This window comes from Ctenopharyngodon idella, chromosome 22, assembly GCF_019924925.1.
Source record: "Ctenopharyngodon idella isolate HZGC_01 chromosome 22, HZGC01, whole genome shotgun sequence".
Lineage (NCBI taxonomy): Eukaryota > Metazoa > Chordata > Actinopteri > Cypriniformes > Xenocyprididae > Ctenopharyngodon > Ctenopharyngodon idella.
The window spans coordinates 10,581,864-10,600,252 of record NC_067241.1 but is presented as its reverse complement, the minus strand read 5'-3'; the positions used below and the strand labels follow the sequence as shown (position 1 = coordinate 10,600,252).

The following is an 18,389-nucleotide window of genomic DNA, read 5'->3' as shown; positions in this document are numbered from 1 at the left end:
ACTTTCTCACACATTGCTTAACAGAATAGAGACCCTGTGGCTAGAACCTTTGCAAGCAAATTATGGGCATTTATAAGACGAGAATGGCTTCAAAAGAAATTGGTTACCTGGGTGAATTTCACAAAAATATATCTTGTAACATTTCACTTCGAAATCAATAGAAACAAATTATATTTTGTTTATTTTTGACAATAAAAAATAACCTATAAAATACAGTGTTATGTAAATCAGCATAAATGCAGAACTACTTGTTGGGGGGTTGAAAATGGTAAAAGGGGAACCCTAAAAATATTAAAACCAGTGAAACTTCATTTTCTTTAAGCTAAATAATTTTCTTATTTTTTTTCTTTTGAGTTTCAGGCTTGACATATGACCCCAGCATGTTCTAAACGACTGAGATTCACCCACCTAGCCTATATTTTTATATTTTCCATTTATTTTTCAGTGTCAGTCTCTTGCTAATAGTGCTTGACTAGTTTGAGAACGACCCCACTTAGTTTCCATGGAAACCGAGCTGTCAAAAAAAAAAAAAAAAAAACTAGGACTACAAAAAACGAGGACTACAAATGGGCCTAGCGGCAGCTCGACTAGCATAACTGTCACCGATGAGACGTCGGTCTGTTTGAAACAAAATATCCCTTTATTGCTTTACACGCCTTGTGTCCAAATAAAACCGCTCAGAGAAACAATATCAGTTTTCCTGTCGAGGAAGACAACGGACCTTCTAAAGCTAACAATAGGCTCTTTAGAACTACATTTCCCGACAGCCTCTACGCCGGCACGTCCTTGACGTCACAATAAGTATATATGGGTCCCGTACGGCATTCCTTACTCTATTGTTACATTGTAACAAACCGGGGCAGAAGAGAGGCCCATAGGGTCCTCGGGCCGACAGATACTACACATAATTTTTTGTTTTTTCTTTCCTTCGGGGTGGAAGTATAACGTTGCGATTTGTCTAAACATAGCGCAGAACACAACCACCTATCCGGAGGGAAAAAACCCCGAAGGCTCGGCTCTATTTGGTCTTTTTGAATGCAGGCATTTTAAAGGATCACCTAGAGATTTTATCTGCATGTATTGGATGCATCTACGCGGGAATTAGTAATTTTTTAGTGAATTAGGTTCTTGTCTGCCTTCGTCTGCCCCGTTTTTTAATCTTTACAGAGCTTGATTGCAACGTTAAATGCTCGCATAGGCTTCTTGACACACAAACCCCCATTTATAGTCCATGTCAAGACTAATATCCATTGTTTACGATGCTTAAATGTTCGGACATCACTACATTTTTCGTGAATAAACTGCAATTTCCTCTTTGGTCTGGCCATTTCGATGGGCTGAAGTCGCTTTTGTCTGTCATTTTGTAACCTTGTGGAAGTCTAAAGCTGAAATAGGCTCCAAATCCCCAAAGAAAAGAAAACCATCCAAATAAAGGAAGCACGGAACGAGCGACAGCTTCGCCGGTTTAAAGGCTCTCTATTTCTGCCCAAGGTAAGTCTGTGAGAAAGGTTTTGTGTTTCACTTTTCCCATACAGCCAAGCCTACGAGGAAAAATGGGTGATCATTGGACCGGTTGCAACACAGCATACCATTTTCTGCTCTGTCATAAGACCCTCTGTCTGTCTTTTCCAGTAAAGAATATAAAATCATGGGATAGATCATATGTGATGTGTCATCCCAATCATATTGGGTCACACTGTGGCAAGCCGTTTAAACATTTAGGCCTCTTACTTTAACTAGCGTCTAATTAGCACTTAATAGATACTAGTACTTATTTTACTAATACTGTTACTAGTACTACCATTAATTAGTACTGGTAACAATTTTTGCCATTGCGTTCTATAGAAATATGTAGTTCAGATGTTAACTATTTACCCCAGACTATTTGTTGCTGGTACCTACCTAAGTTGCTAGTATCTGTTACAGATTTACTAGTAGGCTACATTTTGTTTGACATGTTACTAGTACCTATCCCAATTGTTACTAGTGACATTTCTTATCTTACTAGTTCCAATTGCTTTTTGGCTAGTCCACTACTAGTAAGATGCAGAACTAGTAGGATGCATCTACATGTCTATTAAATATGTTCTACACTGAATAGATGCTAACTATTTGAATACTTACTAGTAAAACTTGAATAAATACTAATGGCAATTAAAATGCACACACTTAAATATAGATCTCTATAGAATATATAAATTAAGTACTATTAACATTAAGCTATATACTAGTTAGTGTAAAGTAATAAATGCTACCACAGCCTGATGCAGTCATGTTTTACAATACAGTGTTCAAATAATTAACTAGTAACCTGGACAATGTAGTGCAAAGTGTGATGTCATATAATAAATTTGCTAGACCCCTTTAAAAAACAGCTGCTGGATGTGCATGGAAGTGGTGCATGGATGCATTCACGGAATGGGAATAATGTTCGCATTTTAAGAAATTGCAGCGTCACCTATGCAGAGTTTGAAAGACGTGATGTTTATGTGTCATACGTCTAGGGTGGGCTATTTTAGTGCAGACCAGTCAAACAGGCTGGCGTGTAGTCGGTACTGTAAGGTGATTATTCATGCTTTCTGTCCACCTCAAATAGGCCACAGGATGTGTGTCAGGAGCTCTGCAAACATAATTCAGCTTCACCGTTGCATCCTTTCTTTTAAATGACCTGTGCTGCATTCAGAAACTAGTTAGTTTGCCTAAACCTGCCTTTCCTTCAGTTATTGATCATAGACCAATGCTATTGGAGATGAATTTTCTTTTCTGCTATTTTTCCAGAGATGGAGCTTCCCTGGATGTATGGCATAAAAATTATTGCCGTATATCTCCCTGCGGACATCTCTGGGATATGCAAACTATGTATGCTAGTGCATGATGTCCGTTTGTCGTGAAGTCAAATGCTCCCATTTTTTTGCATGGTACAGTGGAGTGCTTTTAAAAGCCTCATTCCGCTTGCCATTGATTATACCTCACAAATTGAGAACTAATTACTCCTTTACATCTAAAACTGTTTTACAATGATGTAACCTGGGTTTAGTGCCCATTTGTTCCAGTTTTGTTTGTCTCTGGTGTCCCCAGAATGTGTCTGTGTAGTTTCAGCTCAAAATATCACACAGATCATTAATTATAGCTTGTCAAATTTGCCCCTATTTGGGTGTGAGCAAAAACACTCAGTTTTTGTGTGTGTCCCTTTAAATGCAAATGATCTGCTGCTCCCAGCCAGTGTCCAGAAGAGGGTGGAGCTTTAACAGCTCATGCTTCGGTTTCTCAAAAACAACAAAGCTGGAGAATCTCACGCAGCCAAAATGACGATTGTCAGTAACGGTGTTCAGCCTTACATTGTTTAAACCAGAGTCGGACACTGATGGAGAGACTCAGGAAGAAGTTACAACTTATAGAATGAATCTGGACGTTTCTGAACGGTTAGCGGATAAATTTATGTAGTTGCAGTGGAGTTGATTCAACTCATTGACTAGCATGTGCCGTCATGTTAATCTTTTGTGCAAATCCAGCGTTGAATTGACCCTTGTTTGTGAAGCAGTCCGGCATAAAATTACGGCATGGTAAAAACACTCTACTACAACAACTCTTCCTCTTCTCTAAAGCAGCCCAACATGGCCTCGCCCCCTTTGATGCGTGTTCTCGGAGGCAGGGTTTATGTAAATTTTAGGGTTAGTGATGTCACCAACCCGGGAAGAAGTTCGTTATAGTCCCTACCAGCCGTTTGTTGTAGTGATTTCTGTAAAAGAAAATATCTCCCTTTGCACTGAACTTTGAGCGTCGTAACTTTGCAGACGTTGTTTATGCTCAAACAGCAACAATACACACTAACTAAAGCTAAAAAAGTGAAATCATAATCAACCTCCCCTTTAATACTCTATGTAGAATCAATGGTAAGTCTCAGGTTGCAAGATCAATGCTTTTCAAATGAAGATTATTAGATTGTTATTGCCATCATTGTACCATCCTGCTCAGCTATTTTTTAGGGGTTATATACATATAATCTACCTAAACAACGTCTCAAGCACTTTGTGAATCAGGCAATTTGTTAATAGATAATGACCAAATGGGGAAAGACACTTCCATTTTTGCTGTGAGTTGGGATGAGATGCGTTTAAGTTAATTACTTCTATGGAGGTTTGGTGCCATAGCAAAGCTGTTGTCACTGCCTGCCTGCATATAGTTATAATGCTTTACCCAATGAATATAGATATACATGTTAAAACATATGGCTTTAAGACACTGTGGTGTCAAATAGTAGTGGTGTGTGACTAAGTTTGGCTGAGAGAAATATTGGCATGCTTCACTAAATACACATTAATTGGCAGACGTACTGCATTATTTGCTATCAGCTTACTTGTAGATCACCACAGATTTTCTGTGTATTTCACTGCATCACCACGGTAGCATTAATTATAAAAGGAACACATGAAAGAGGGGAAACAAGAAATGCTAAACGAGCAAAAAATGGACTCGTTTAGCATTTCTTGTTTCTATGGATACGGTTCATTCAAGAGCAGCGCACTGTGTGTCAAACACTGATGCATGAAGCAGCGTATACTCAATCGCATCTCATTTCATCATACTGTTGTTGTTTGTTGCAGCTGTTTTAAGGTCTTAACGCATTCTTTACCAGTGATAAGTGTTGTGTGGCAGATGTTGGCATGTGCGTGAGCTTGTATGTGAATAAAAGGCTATCCGGCCTGATTATTGAATGACTGATTATAAAAATGAATATGCCCCAGCTGAGTCAGACTCATGTTATTTCCTTAGTGTTCATAATCATAAAATTAATAAAACTAATCCGGTTTTTATGGATTTCACAAATCTGTGGGGTTGAATCCATTATGCTGTGAGTTTAATTTTCAGTTATACTACTTAAGTTATCTTTCCCCCCCTTCGCATGGAAAAAACCGACCTTCCCTCAAAGCCACCGCCAATCTGTGCTCATTTAACCCAGTAAAAAGCCACTGACTGTTTAAAAATAGTGTTTAATCATGAAGAAAATCAGGCATGGAGCCGCTCAAAGCAGTTGTATTACACTGCTCCCTCGGGCTAAGGAGGTGGTCTGATCAAACGTCCCGACTCGGCCTTGTTTGACCTCTCTGGTTTGACTGAACTGGGACTTGTTTATCGGCTTGCAAAGGCTTGTTGTTTGTAAGGTTCCACCGGTTTTAATGGGGGTGAAAAAGACCCAAAACTTGGATGCAGTTTTTCCATGGCTATTGCTTTAAACCAGTTACCATGGTGATGTTTGCAGGCTTCATGATTTTTAAGCAGGACTTTCATACTGGATGGAGAAAGAGAATGTCAAGGATTTGGTAGCAAAAGAGGTGATATTGCATAAGCTTCCAGATTGTTTTATGTGGCCTTTTTTGGTTGATTTTTTTTTTTTTTTTTTTTTTTTAATTGAAAACAGGGAACAAGAGGTCATCATGGGTATCAAAATGTCAAAGTCAGTATATTTCCATCATCTTAATATACAATATCACACTTTCCTCAATGGTGTATGTGCATAATCCATTTTTCCCAATGCTTGTTACATTTTTCTAAATTGAGCCTTAAAATAAATCTCTCCATACAATATATTTCATTTACAATTCCTAATTCAAAGTGTTAGTTCACCCAAAAATGAAAGCCTAGCAGGTTCAGGGTCTTTGGTTGCATTTTTATGCGTTATATTTGGTTGCTATGACCTCCAGAATGAGGTATTTTTATTCAGCATGGCAGCTTTTGATTAATCTCTGTTACTGGCCAAGTTTCACATAGTTTTTCTTACCTTTTAATCATTTAAGTAAAAATTAAAATACTTAATTCAATTTTTTTTTGAAGAATTACAGTTTTATTAAAAAGGTAATAGTTATTAAAAGTTATTTAAATTATGAAAAAAAAAAAACTAAAACTGTTTATATATTATTTATATTTATAATTTTACAATATTAGCTTTTAAGATATTAACCAAATTGATTCACAGATAATGTACATTGTTCATTGACAGGACTGTCTGTATATTTTCAAACAGACATTAGATGAAATGACAAAAGTAAAGTCTTTTAGATTGGGTGTTGTGTATTTTATATGAGAAAAAAGTGCATTCAAAACTGTTTTTAAGTTAGAAATGCTGCTCCTGCTTATCTTTTGTCATGGTTGTTCATGTTTGAATTTTGCTAGCAATAGTCTGTCAGTCTGTCGGACAAAGCTTGTACCTATCTGTAATGCCTCCAGACGCAGTGTTTCCATGGAGACAGTGTCATCTCGCGGCCTGAAGCGCAGATTTGAGGAGGTGGACAGCGGCTCGCCGTGTTCCACACCCAAAGATTCAGATGATGACATCTCCAGCAGTGACAGCGCTGATAGCTGCGACAGTCTCAACGCTCCCTCCAGCTCTCTAACACGTAAGAACACACAAGTTAATCTTATGACTTCATTATTATAGTAAAATCCTGGCCATAAGTTATGAAAGAACAATTTCCATGTGTTTTCTTTTGTTTTGCACTATTGCAGCAATTGCAAATCAGAACCATTTCTATGTAAAGTGCATAAGCTTTTGCATTTACGCATATTACACATAGGTACCCTTTTCAGAAATATTATTATTAAAGGGGACATGAACTGCTTTTTAAAAAAGTTATTTTATAATGTTCTGCAAGGTTTAAAATGTTAAAGATTAAAATGTTACTTAAAATGTTATAAAGAATTTTACATTAAAGTGTTTTTTTTTTTTTTTAAGTAGTAGGCTATTTTCTACTCTGTTTTTGACCGTCTCTTTAAAACACTCCCATTTTGATAGGCGTGCTGCATTCAAGACTTGGAAGTAAACACCCACTGCAACCATTGGGTAACAGTTTTGCATATTAAAATAATTTTCAACGTCCCCGCCATTACACGTGTGGACTTGTTTTGAAAACTTCCGATATTGAAAATTATCTTGTTACATAGTTGAAACATTTGCCAATAATGTGAAACATTTATGCGTATTATATATGCTTTATAAGTCTTGGTTGAGGCTTCTCTACGTGCTTTCTTGCGTATCCGGGAATCCCTATAAATGCTGAAGCAAAGGAATGAACAGCAAATCACAACTAACACAACTATTCACAGTTTGACTGCGGCATTACAGTATAAATACTCAATGCGTGTCATATCATGGTAAAAACATTGTTACAAACACTTGAGTGTTTCGACATTGCTGTCGGATCCAATATAGTCGGCACTGCATCATCTTTTATTTTCAGTCTCTCTGAAAAAGCCTGCGCCAAACAGTGTCTTCGAATGAATTCGAAGTAAAATGAAGCGAACAAATGAACCGTGTCTTACTGACGCAATCTGGAACTTCGTTAAAAATAAAGTTCATCCACGCTTTCTTAATGTTAGGATCCCAAGGAAGGCAATGCAAAGACTCTCCTCAACTTGCCACTGCAAAAATCTTGTAATTCTCAGAGGCATCTCTAAGTTTTTGTTGCTGGAGTAATCCTGTGTTTGAGTCTCTCGTATTTACGACTACATGAAATGCGTGAATCAATAGGTGGGGATAAAGAGGCAATAATGTTGAAGTAGACGTTGATTTTCTTCTGCAAAAGCAGTCTTTCGTCGCACTATGATGTAATAATGTGACAAAATGCGAAACAAGTCAACAAAACTGTTTTTGGACTAACAAGGAAGTTTTGAGTTCTAAAACTTAAAGGATTTTTTTTATAGTATAATGACCTCTTATATGTCAAAAGATCAAGGAAAATTTGATTTCTTAATTCATGGCCCATTTAAGGCCACCTTTGGACTCTCTATAGTCAGTTTCAGGAATATGTCCTACTTGGATAAATAACATTGTTCCTAAAGCAGCAAGCCTTGAGATAAAGACTTGTTAAACACCATTTTTTGGGATAATATATATAGACCATAACATTATTGTTTACACTGTCTCTTTAATTTGTTTCTGTAGCCCCCTCCATTCTCAGAAGGCACAAAGTGTCTTTAGGTCGTAAGCAGGTACGCTTTGACGCGGTGACGGTCTACTACTTCTCCAGAAGGCAGGGCTTCACCAGTGTGCCCAGTCAGGGTGGCAGCTCCCTGGGCATGGCTCGCCATCACTGCGCTATACGACATTACACCCTTGGCGAGTTTGCACGAGAACAAGAGAGCAGCCACAAGCATGTGCTGCGTCAACACCTACGCCAAGAAAAGCTCAATGCTCGCAAGTTAAAGGTTAGTTGTGTGTCATTGTAGCTCCTGTTGTTCATACAGGATTCTGCTTTTGCTGTAGGCCAGCTATTTTGTTTGATTTTAAGAGCTCTGACTTTTCCCAGCTGACACGGAATGGAACTGTAGATTGTCCCGAAGCGGAATTGCTTACCTTGGACGACATATCCGATGAGGATCTGGACGTTGAGAGCGTGGAGGTGGATGATTGCTTCTTCCTGCAGCCTCTTCCTACCAAGCGGCGCCGGGCACTACTGAGGGCCTCTGGTATTGCCCGTATAGATGCCAGAGAAAAGGCTGAGCTGCGTGCCATACGTTTGTCCCGGGAGGAGTGTGGTTGTGACTGCCGTTTCTACTGCGACCCTCGGCACTGTGGCTGCAGCCAGGCTGGAATTAAGTGCCAGGTAGGGCACTTTGAAGTCTCGAAAGTACTTTTTATTATTAAATTGTGTCCACTTAGCCCAAGGGTGTCCCTTTCTGCTCCTGGAGGGCCATCCTACTGCAGAGTTTAGCTCCAGTACACCTGCCTGAAAGCTTCTAGTGACCTTGAGGACCTTGATTAGCTGATTCAGATATGTTTAATTGGGTCTAGAGTTAAATTCTGCTGAAAGGTGGCCCTCGAGAAGCAGGATTGGACTATGCAATATCAGAAAAAAATCATGTTCTTTCTCCTGTACCTTGTTCCAAAGGTGGATCGGATGTCCTTTCCATGTGGATGCACCCGTGATGGTTGTGGTAACACTGCCGGCCGCATTGAGTTCAACCCTCTTCGTGTGCGTACCCATTATCTCCACACTATCATGAAACTTGACCTGGAAAAGAGAAGCCTGTTGGGTGTTAGGTCTGGAGAGGACTGTGGGGAAGAGACAGAGTTAGTCTCCTCACCATCTATGTCTCTTTCTCCCTTGGACTCGGATGTGGAAGTGGAAAGCCAAAGAGTTCAGGAGCTGCAAGAGGAGCAGTGCGACAGCCTGGAGCGTGAGAACGAAACGGCCGTGCTTCACCTACAAAGTGCAGAGGAACGGGAAAGGAGACTGGAACAAGAGGAGCAGCAGGTCGAGGAAGAGCAGAACGCCGACCCAACCCTTTGCCTCCTGCAGGGTGCCCTGTCCAGCCAGGCTGGGATGGAGGGCATGGAAGGAGTTGAGGGAGTCCTTCTAGAGGGGCCTTTTCCTGAAGGTGCCACCCTGCTGTGTATTACAGAGAACCATCCAGATGAACAGACCCAGCAGAGGCTGCTCAAAGACCCTTCTTCTGTCCTCTACTATCAAGTAGGTCACGTAGAGACTGCGGCCTTTGAGACGCTCCCAGCACAAGTAGAGGAGGTGGTGAGTGAAGGTGATGATCCAGAGACGGAGAGCGATCGGCAAAAACAAGAAACCTGCGGGCAGGATTCGGCCAAGAGCTTGTCTGTCGAAGTACCTCCACCTTTCGAGAATGGTGGCGAAGAACATCTTTGTCCAGAACAGGCCTCAAATGAAGGGGAATGCCTCGAGACGTGCCTGGCACTGGATGAAAAAGCAGTACAACTTCCTCCAGAAGTGTAGAGCCCATCACCTCTGCAGATGTTTTGCACAAGTTAGTCATTAAATTCAAAGAGAACCTACTCCACACAGTGCGATATCTTACAAAACTGCATAATGTTATTAAATGTTAAAGAAACAAAGTTACCTTCATGGGTTTGTATCCATTTTAGCTGGAGATAAGCATGTACTGTGTTTGAAGTAGGTTGTCTGTGGTAAAATAAGTTATTAAAAAGAAAAAAATAGAATAATTTATTTAAAAAAGAAAAAAGAAACTCAAGAGAAGCAGAGATCCTGATCTGACAAGTGTTGTTTTTCCAATATGGTATCGGTTTATTACTTGATACTGGTGGGAAAATGTGGCCTTTATGTCGAGTCGAGGAGCAAGCATTTTCAGGATTATCCAGCGGCTTCTTATGGCCTTTCTAGTTTGTATAGTTTCCAATAGCGCACCCCGCTAACTAATTGGCACTGACCAGAGGGTATATACTAACGCTAAGTTCACGTTTCGTCAGAATTACCGCAGTTATGAGATCTGAGCTCTTCATATACTCTGACTCAGTCTTATAGCAATGCTCATAACGCCAAAATGTATCCATGCACAGCTTTGTTGCTTATGACAGAAAAATCGCTACATTAACCTTGGAATGGAGTTGTATCAAATTCAGAGGTTCCAACCTCAGAATTACACAAGTTCCCAAAGACACAGATGGTTTTTAATACTCAGAATTCCGTAATTATGGTAATTCTGCCAGGGCGTGAATGCAACATTAGTAATATGCATATGGCTAATGCTAACGCAGTGCTAATGCTAAGAGAAGGGGTTGCTAATTTTTGAAGAGGCTGCTGTTTGTAGCATCCTTCCTGTGAATAGACCCAACAATCCTGGAAATACTTGGTTTTCATGTACTGTACAAGTGTTTTGCTAAGAGCTAGCATGAAGATGAGTGAAAAAGCTGCTTGTTCTCTGTATGCACGTTGAAAACTTGATTCGTTTGAACTTGCTGACAGGGGGATCAGGAGGATAAATGAATGTGCAAGCCATTTGCACAGCAGTTCTTTACTGATTCATCGTAGTCTTGACCTTACACCGTTTGAAGCTGTAGCCTATCGTCCCAGTTCGTGGACATTTATTTATTTACCACCGCTTTGTGTTGTGACAGCGAGGACAATGTGTGTTTGAGTACTGTCACCTACAATCATTTATGATTTTTTTGTTTGTCTATTTGTCTGTTCATTTTTAGGAGGGAATGAGATTGTACACATTTATTGCACATTAAGCCTTCAAAGATTACTGAAGAGATTCTAGCTGTAATTTTACTTCAGGTAGAAAGTCAAAAAATTGAGTTCTGTGTGTGGGTGAATATCATAAAAACATGTCCAGGTCACATTTCACTCCAAAATCTAAACAATAATAATAAGACATAACATTTTACATAACTAAAATAAAGCCTTTTTTAGGACCATAAAGATTTTTTGTGACTTTTCTACAACAATTCAGCACATTTTAATTCCAAATTTCATTACCGTAGTGCATCCACATGTATTATTTTTATTTTGTAATTTTTATTACTCTCAAATGGTGATTCCTGTTACTTTTATTATACTTTACAGTAATGAGAAGTTTGACAATGACACAATGTCTTAATGGTCTTTAAAATAGGCTTTACTTTCTATTTTAAAAATGTAATTGCTTATTTTCTTTTGTGCTGAAATATGACTTGTGACGTGTTCTTGACATATTTCGTGAGATTTACCTGTATGTGTTCAACCTTTAAACCCAGTACTTAAAATCCAAGGTGATCTTATACATCATTTAAGCCTTTATGTACTGTATGACAAGGCAAGGAAGACTTTGGGGAGACTATATATTGTAATGTTGACGTACACATGGGACTTTTGTCACACTAGGCCACAGTTTCAGTCCTGGTATTTAATCAACATTACAAGTTAGACTGATTATAATTTTCTGTCAACAGTGCACATCATTTTAAATGTCCAAACCCTCATTTTAACTCTGTGAAGACCATCCTCCTCATCCTTTTTACCCTTGCTGTTCTTCCCTTTTGCATTTTTATCATCCATCCCTACCACATACCTCTCATTTTAGAATATGAATCATGTTAATGAAGATTTTACCTAGATGCTTTCCGTTATAGTTGTTTTAGTTCACTCCTGTTTAATGATAGTTAAAGACAAAGTAATAATTTGAATAGTTACATGAAAAAAAAATGGTGTCTTCAAATAGTATGAGTTCTGTGATGTTGCTAAATTATTTAAAGAAACCCAAGAAAACGGTCATTTTGCAGTGTGTATGTGTTTGTATGTGTGCCAGAAAGATTCTTGATTTGTGCAACGAACCAATGTTTGTGAGTGCATTATGGGTTCTTCATATTTCAAAAGGTGCTCTTACTTTCGTTTTCTCACATTCATATTAACACTATATGTAGAGAGAGAACAAAGAAATGTTAAAAATCCACACATTGTTGGTTGTAAATGCAAATGTTGCCGTTATCTCTCTGCTTCTGATTTACTCAGCCTCACAACGTGTCATGGGTAAAGGAGATGCTTCGTTATGTGCTAAAATGGAGCATGCGAGGCTAATAATGAGTTTGTTAGCATGGTTGCTCACTTATATGACTTAGTCTTGTAAAGCTCCAAGCATTAAGCTCAATTCAAACCTAAAGCTGCAATAATTATGAGTTTTGCAAATGACCAATCAAACAAGAAGGATTTTTGTTTTGTTTTATACTGTTGCTGTGTTTATAAAATGTTTTTTTCTTACTTTGTTTTTGCCTCATTGTTATGTTAGCATGTCTTTTAGTCTCAGTTAACTGAATTATCTTAATGTACTGGCACTCTGTGTATGCCACCACACATTCCTGCACTCGAATGAATTTTGTCTGTAGCAGTAGCAGTGTCATGGTAGACAGAAGTCACTCTTATTTTTTTGTTCATGTTTTTGACATATGAACATCTGCCAGTCCAGTGGTCTAAAACCTAATGGCTTTAAAAAGGAGGCTTGAACGTTGCACATGCTAATGTACCTGTACCTAAAAAGCTAAGCATCTTTTTTGTCAGATATATTTTTGTTTTCCTCCTTTTTTAAGTACTCAGATTTGAGACCACTACAGTAACTGAAAACCAACTTACATTATGATTGTGTGTATGTGTATGTGTGTGTTAGAGGTGCTTTATTAATAAGGCTGAATGGAGTTTGAATTCTACGCTGTAAGAGTGACTTACGCTAACTGTTGCCTACAGAGGAGACAAAACACAAAGTTTTATATGAAAATGTGAGTGAAATAAAATCTAAAATGAAGGAAACAACTGTGGTCTATCTTCAGTGTGAGAGCTTATTGAGTTGCATGAAATCTGAATTATATATTATATATATATATATATATAGTCTATCTTGAAGTCTCTACAGGAATGGTCTAGTATTAAACAATATTCAACATAAGTTGAGTTTACTTACACATTTTGAGGGACAATGATTCGAGGGAACAAGTTTCTACACGTTGTGTTGAGTATTGAATGAGAAGTAAATTCAATTTGCATTCAGCACAAAGCTTTCCTTTCCACTAGAGGGCGAAACTGTCCCATGAATGGAGCAGATCTAAGCAAGATCCAGGCAGATGTTTAGTTAGTGGGCTTACATCCAGAGAAAACCTGCCGTTTCCCTCTCTTTCTCAGACATAAACCTTATTCTGCATGAGGGGATGAAATTTCCTGTCTTGTTCACTGTTTGCCCTTGTTCTTTGCTACTGAACCAAAAATAATCCATGGTAGATATGGAAAATGTATTTGCAGATTAACTGCAGACCTATTTTATATATAGGGGTGAATTCACGTTTCCCTGCCAAAAAGTGTCCCAAATCTCAATTATATATATTTTATATATATATATATATATAATTTGTCCTCAGCCTCTGAATTTAACTATGACAAATATGAGTTCTACCAAGGCATTTTAACACCTCTTTGTTTGCGGTCATCTTCAGTTTATTCAAACCCCAGAGGCCGACTGTCGGTACAGTTTTCTCACTTTTAGTCATTTATCACTTTAACGTTCACACAAAACTGTTTTTGGTTAGAGATTGTGAGTAAAGATGATAGCATCACCGACATGCTGTGAAACCATACAGGGCTTTCAATAAACACATGAACGTCTCCAATGTTCCACACAGTCATTCAGAGTGAAAGAGGAAGGGATGGTCTGAGGAAAATTCCTGACATCCTGTTGAAGAATTGCATCTGGGGAAAGACCCGGGTTGCGTTTCCCAAGAGCATCTTAGCCTATCGTAGATCCATTGCCACCAATGGTCTCTATGGTCAGTTTAGCTTACGGTGCTTTTGAGAAACACAGCCTAGGTTTATATTATGGTTCAATGTGCCTTGTTGCGCAATGTGCACTTTTAATTTTATCATTTAATTTTAGCAAAGGGAGGAATTAAGCCAATGTCCATTAATCATACAAATTGAATTTAAGTCTGTATTTTATCTGCTTCGACAACCGCTAATAAAATTACAACCATCTTTTCAACATCACTTCATGCCTTGCCTGGAGAACAATGAAATTTTCCTGTATCCCCTAAATGGGAGGAAACAGCTTGGTGGGTACAGTGACCAAATGCCTCTTTGTCTGCATTCTCTTCCTGTACTCTTTAGCAGCGGAAAATATTGCCACACAAAGCTTAAAATGTTGCTAAAATGTTGTGATGCAAGTAAGCCAAGAACAAGGCTGCATCTCAATACTAGTTTTGCTTGATCTTAGTGCTGCGTTCGACACTATAGATCATGGCATACTCTTAGATCGATTACAAAATTACACTGGTATTCAGGGACAGGCATTAAGATGGTTTAGATCGTACCTATCTCTGTTACCATTTAAACAGGGAATTATCCAAGTTAACGTCAGTAAATTATGGAGTGCCACAGGGGGCTGTTTTAGGCCCTCTGCTATTTTCAATACACACATTTTCAGTATACATACATGCTGGTAATATTATTAGAAAACACAGAATTAGTTTCCAGTTTCCACTGATATGCTGATGATAGTGGTTATATGTTTCATCACAACCAGATTAAATCTCTAAATTATCCAAGTTGACAGAGTGTGCTAAAGATATAAAATATTAGATGACCAGTCATTTTCTTCTATTAAATTTGGATAAAACCGAGGTATTACTTATTGGATCAAAAACCTGTACACAGAATCTCTTAGAATACAATTTGCATCTAGAAGGATGTACTGTTACTTCATCCTCTACAGTTAAAGACCTGGGTGTTATATTAAACAGCAACTTGTCTTTCAAAAATCATATTTCATATGTTTCAAAAACAACCTTTTTCCACCTCAGAAACATCGCTAAGCAACGGAACATGTATAAAAAAAATATATAATCCCAATTTTATCATTCCTGCACTGGTTACTATTAAGTTCTGTATCGATTACAAAATATTGCTACTGACCTATACGTTTGTAAATGGTTTAGCTCCTGTATATTCAACCGATCTTCCATCGTCCTACAATCCATCACGCTCTTTATGGTAGAAAAAAACAAAACTGGACTTTTGATAGAACTTAGGATATCTAAGTCTACTAAAGGAGGGAGAGTGTTTTCGCATTTGGTTTACTCTAAATTGTAATGTAGAAACATGCATTTTCCTGTAAAGCTGCTTTGAAACAATATTGTGAAAAGCGCTGTACAAATAAATGTGAATTGAATTGAGTTTCATTCTGATGGAATCTTTGACCTATAATCTTTATACCTATATAAGGAAGTTCTTGTGCATGCCTTTTGAAGCATTTTCAATTTAAGTTATAAAAATCATTAATTATCAAAAACACTGCCAGTACATATCACCTATTGTCATCACTTATATATGTATGACACTAATATGTCGGCATAACATAACAGGATCTGAGCAATAATCAAGAAGAAATAAGGGAGAATTGTCAGTCATTCATCACTTCCTGTCTCGACTTCACCATTGTGTCGCGCTTCCAAAAGCCGGAAGAGCCGAAGGAATGCAGATAGTGTAAGATCCAATGACTTTGCAATACATTGCAATGGTAAGGAAATGCCGAAGTGTTAACATGTATTTGCTGAGTAACAAGACAGAATGATGTGAAGAACACTTGAACATTCAGTAGAAGGTTTAGATAAGCTGAAGAATGTGTCAGGTCTGATTTACAGGAAAAAAGTAGGCCTATTTGACTTTGTGATCCTTGACATTTTTGAGTTCCTTTTGCCTCCTTTTTTATATTATAATTGTTTTATGGTACTTTTGTCTGTAACATTGCTGTTTGTCTTTTTCTGCCTTTTAATCTGTCTTGGTTAAAAAGATACTAAACAACTCTTATGCAAGTTTGATGTGCCAATTAATTTGTCTCTCCACACTGAAAGAGAAAATACAACGCAACTGAAACAAAAACGGACAATCAGAACATATTTTTGTTTAGCGGTTAATAAGTTATGTGGAACAGTATTTTGAACCTATGAGATTTCACTGTGGGCGGGGCTTCCCAGCGCAACGCCATGAATATTGTTTGACAAACTGTTATTCAAGTAGTGAGTGAATAAAATGACAATCAGCTCGTCATGAAATCTAATTTACACGAGGAGCCGGACCACACTTACATCCAAATGGTAATTAACCGAAGCCAAACACCAAATTATAGTCATGAACTGCATAATCTGAATAGACCGTGTTTGTGTGCTGGTCGCTGCGCGTGGAACTTGCATCAAGCCCGCAGTGTTTTTCCTTCAAACAGTAGGCGAGTAGTTCGCCATGATATTTTAGGTTGCTTTTTAAAAGCCTATATTGCAAAATATTTTGTTGATAAATAGGTTTATTTTGCATTTCCAACGTTTTCTGCAGAGTTCAGCGCATTATGCGCGGCAAAATGGGCACCACAGAGACGCTCGAGCTGTTTACGCAGGCAGTATGAATGATGTAATTATGGGCGCCAAAATAAAATAAGCCTACGTACAGGTTACGTGCTGCCTTTGTATGAGGTGTGAAACAGGCTTCATTAATTCATTTGTAATACTAGTCTAATTTACTGTGAAAACACCTTTCTTCTCATTTGAGTAAGTCCTTACCAGTCTGGTCAGGCTAGACGCCATATTGAATTTAACGCAGATGAAAACGAGGTTGTGAGGGAATGGCACTATCTTGTAATTTTCACAACTTACAACTTTTAAAACTGTTTTATGGAGTGTTTGTCTACTGAATTTTTTTTTTTTTTTTCTCTCAGAAAGACATAATCAGCTAATCAATTGGATTGTTGACAAGCTAAAAAATAATTATCGATTACAAGTTCAGTGGTCACCAAAGCACTATGAGGTTGAAAGGGTTTCATCAGTGTATGAAACCCTATATCTAAAAAAAAAAGACCACACATCACAAAACAAAATGCACATAAATGTGTCCCTGCTCTTGATATACAATCACTGATGAACATCTTTGGTTTTAATGAGAAAAAAATAAAATAAATAACACGAGGGTGGATTAGAACCCAGAACCACTGGCACGCTGAACAAAAATGCTACCACTAGTCCATTAGGACAGTCTAATGTTAATTGCGGATTCACATATTTATTGGCTAATGTAAATACTCTCGAGAATAACAATATATTGTATTATAGTAGATGTAAGGACGAAACTATCATATTAAACATGAAGTCTATGCCAATAAATTTTGTGCATTTATTATTGTAATAAATGCAATTACCCCACACACACACACACATTCCTGTCCCACCCACTTTTTAAAATGAAATTACGCCACTGGCATCCAGTAATTCTAAACAATGCTCTCTGCCGATCACAGTCAGCTCTCCGTCATTAGAGCTTCAGAAAGTCTGATGAGCCACAAGAATTTCCTTCATAACTGCAGCCTGAGGGAATTCTGTACCGCTTACAAAGGGAATGATACAACAATCTCCCATTGACTCCAGTCAGTGCACTCCAACATCCACACTCAGAATAGATTTAAATCCTCCCTCTGGAACACAGTGAATGGAGGAAAACTTAACATGTGAGGAAAGAGGTAAAGTTGTAAAAGTGTGACTCAAGAATGATGGAAAGGTACTTTTTGCTATTTTATGCACTTGTAAAATGAATGAGCAAGTTAAGAACTTGGCAGAAAGAGGCTGGTTGACAAATGGAAAATAGTTTCTAGCAGAAAAAAAAACTTAATGGTGGTCTGAATGTCAATGTTGGTGATTTTTCTGTTTAGTGTTAAGAATTTGCCCACAGAGCTCAAATACTGAATGACCAAGCCAATATGACATAATTATTAGTGGTGCTTGCTAGAGCCACTGTTAGTATTATTTATATACTATTATAATATTTAGCCTAATAATATTTTGAAGTTTTAGTATTTTTTTTAATATGATTTAAATAATTATATATATATATATATATATATATATAATTTCAGCTTTATTTCAATTACCGAAAATGATTTTTAAGTTTTATTTTTTAATAATGACAGCACTGACTACAGCAAGAATCACTTTCGATTGCTCATACTATAGTGAACACCAGTATGTCTCACACTGTAAGTGCTTCAGATATGAATAATAACTCAAATCATGCCACTTATTGAGAAGAGGTATTCTTTTATTGATCTTTCAACTTTTATTTACCTGGCAG

At 37.8% G+C, this 18,389-nt stretch overlaps 1 protein-coding gene across 3 annotated transcripts; it reads left to right on the top strand.

The window, feature by feature from the left end:
• Positions 1-115: 115 nt before the first annotated feature.
• csrnp2 (cysteine-serine-rich nuclear protein 2) lies at positions 116-13,049 on the top strand. 3 transcript variants are annotated; one of them, XM_051879710.1, is made up of 7 exons: positions 116-1,491; positions 5,420-5,455; positions 6,226-6,395; positions 6,791-6,838; positions 7,940-8,202; positions 8,304-8,600; positions 8,886-13,049. In XM_051879710.1, the coding sequence occupies exons 2-7, from the start codon at positions 5,436-5,438 to the stop codon at positions 9,741-9,743; spliced, it is 1,656 nt and encodes a 551-aa protein (XP_051735670.1). In that variant the 5' UTR covers positions 116-1,491; positions 5,420-5,435; the 3' UTR covers positions 9,744-13,049. The 3 variants fall into 3 exon arrangements, with proteins under 3 accessions (XP_051735670.1, XP_051735671.1, XP_051735673.1); XM_051879711.1 differs by lacking the exon at positions 5,420-5,455; XM_051879713.1 differs by lacking the exon at positions 6,791-6,838.
• Positions 13,050-18,389: the final 5,340 nt, after the last annotated feature.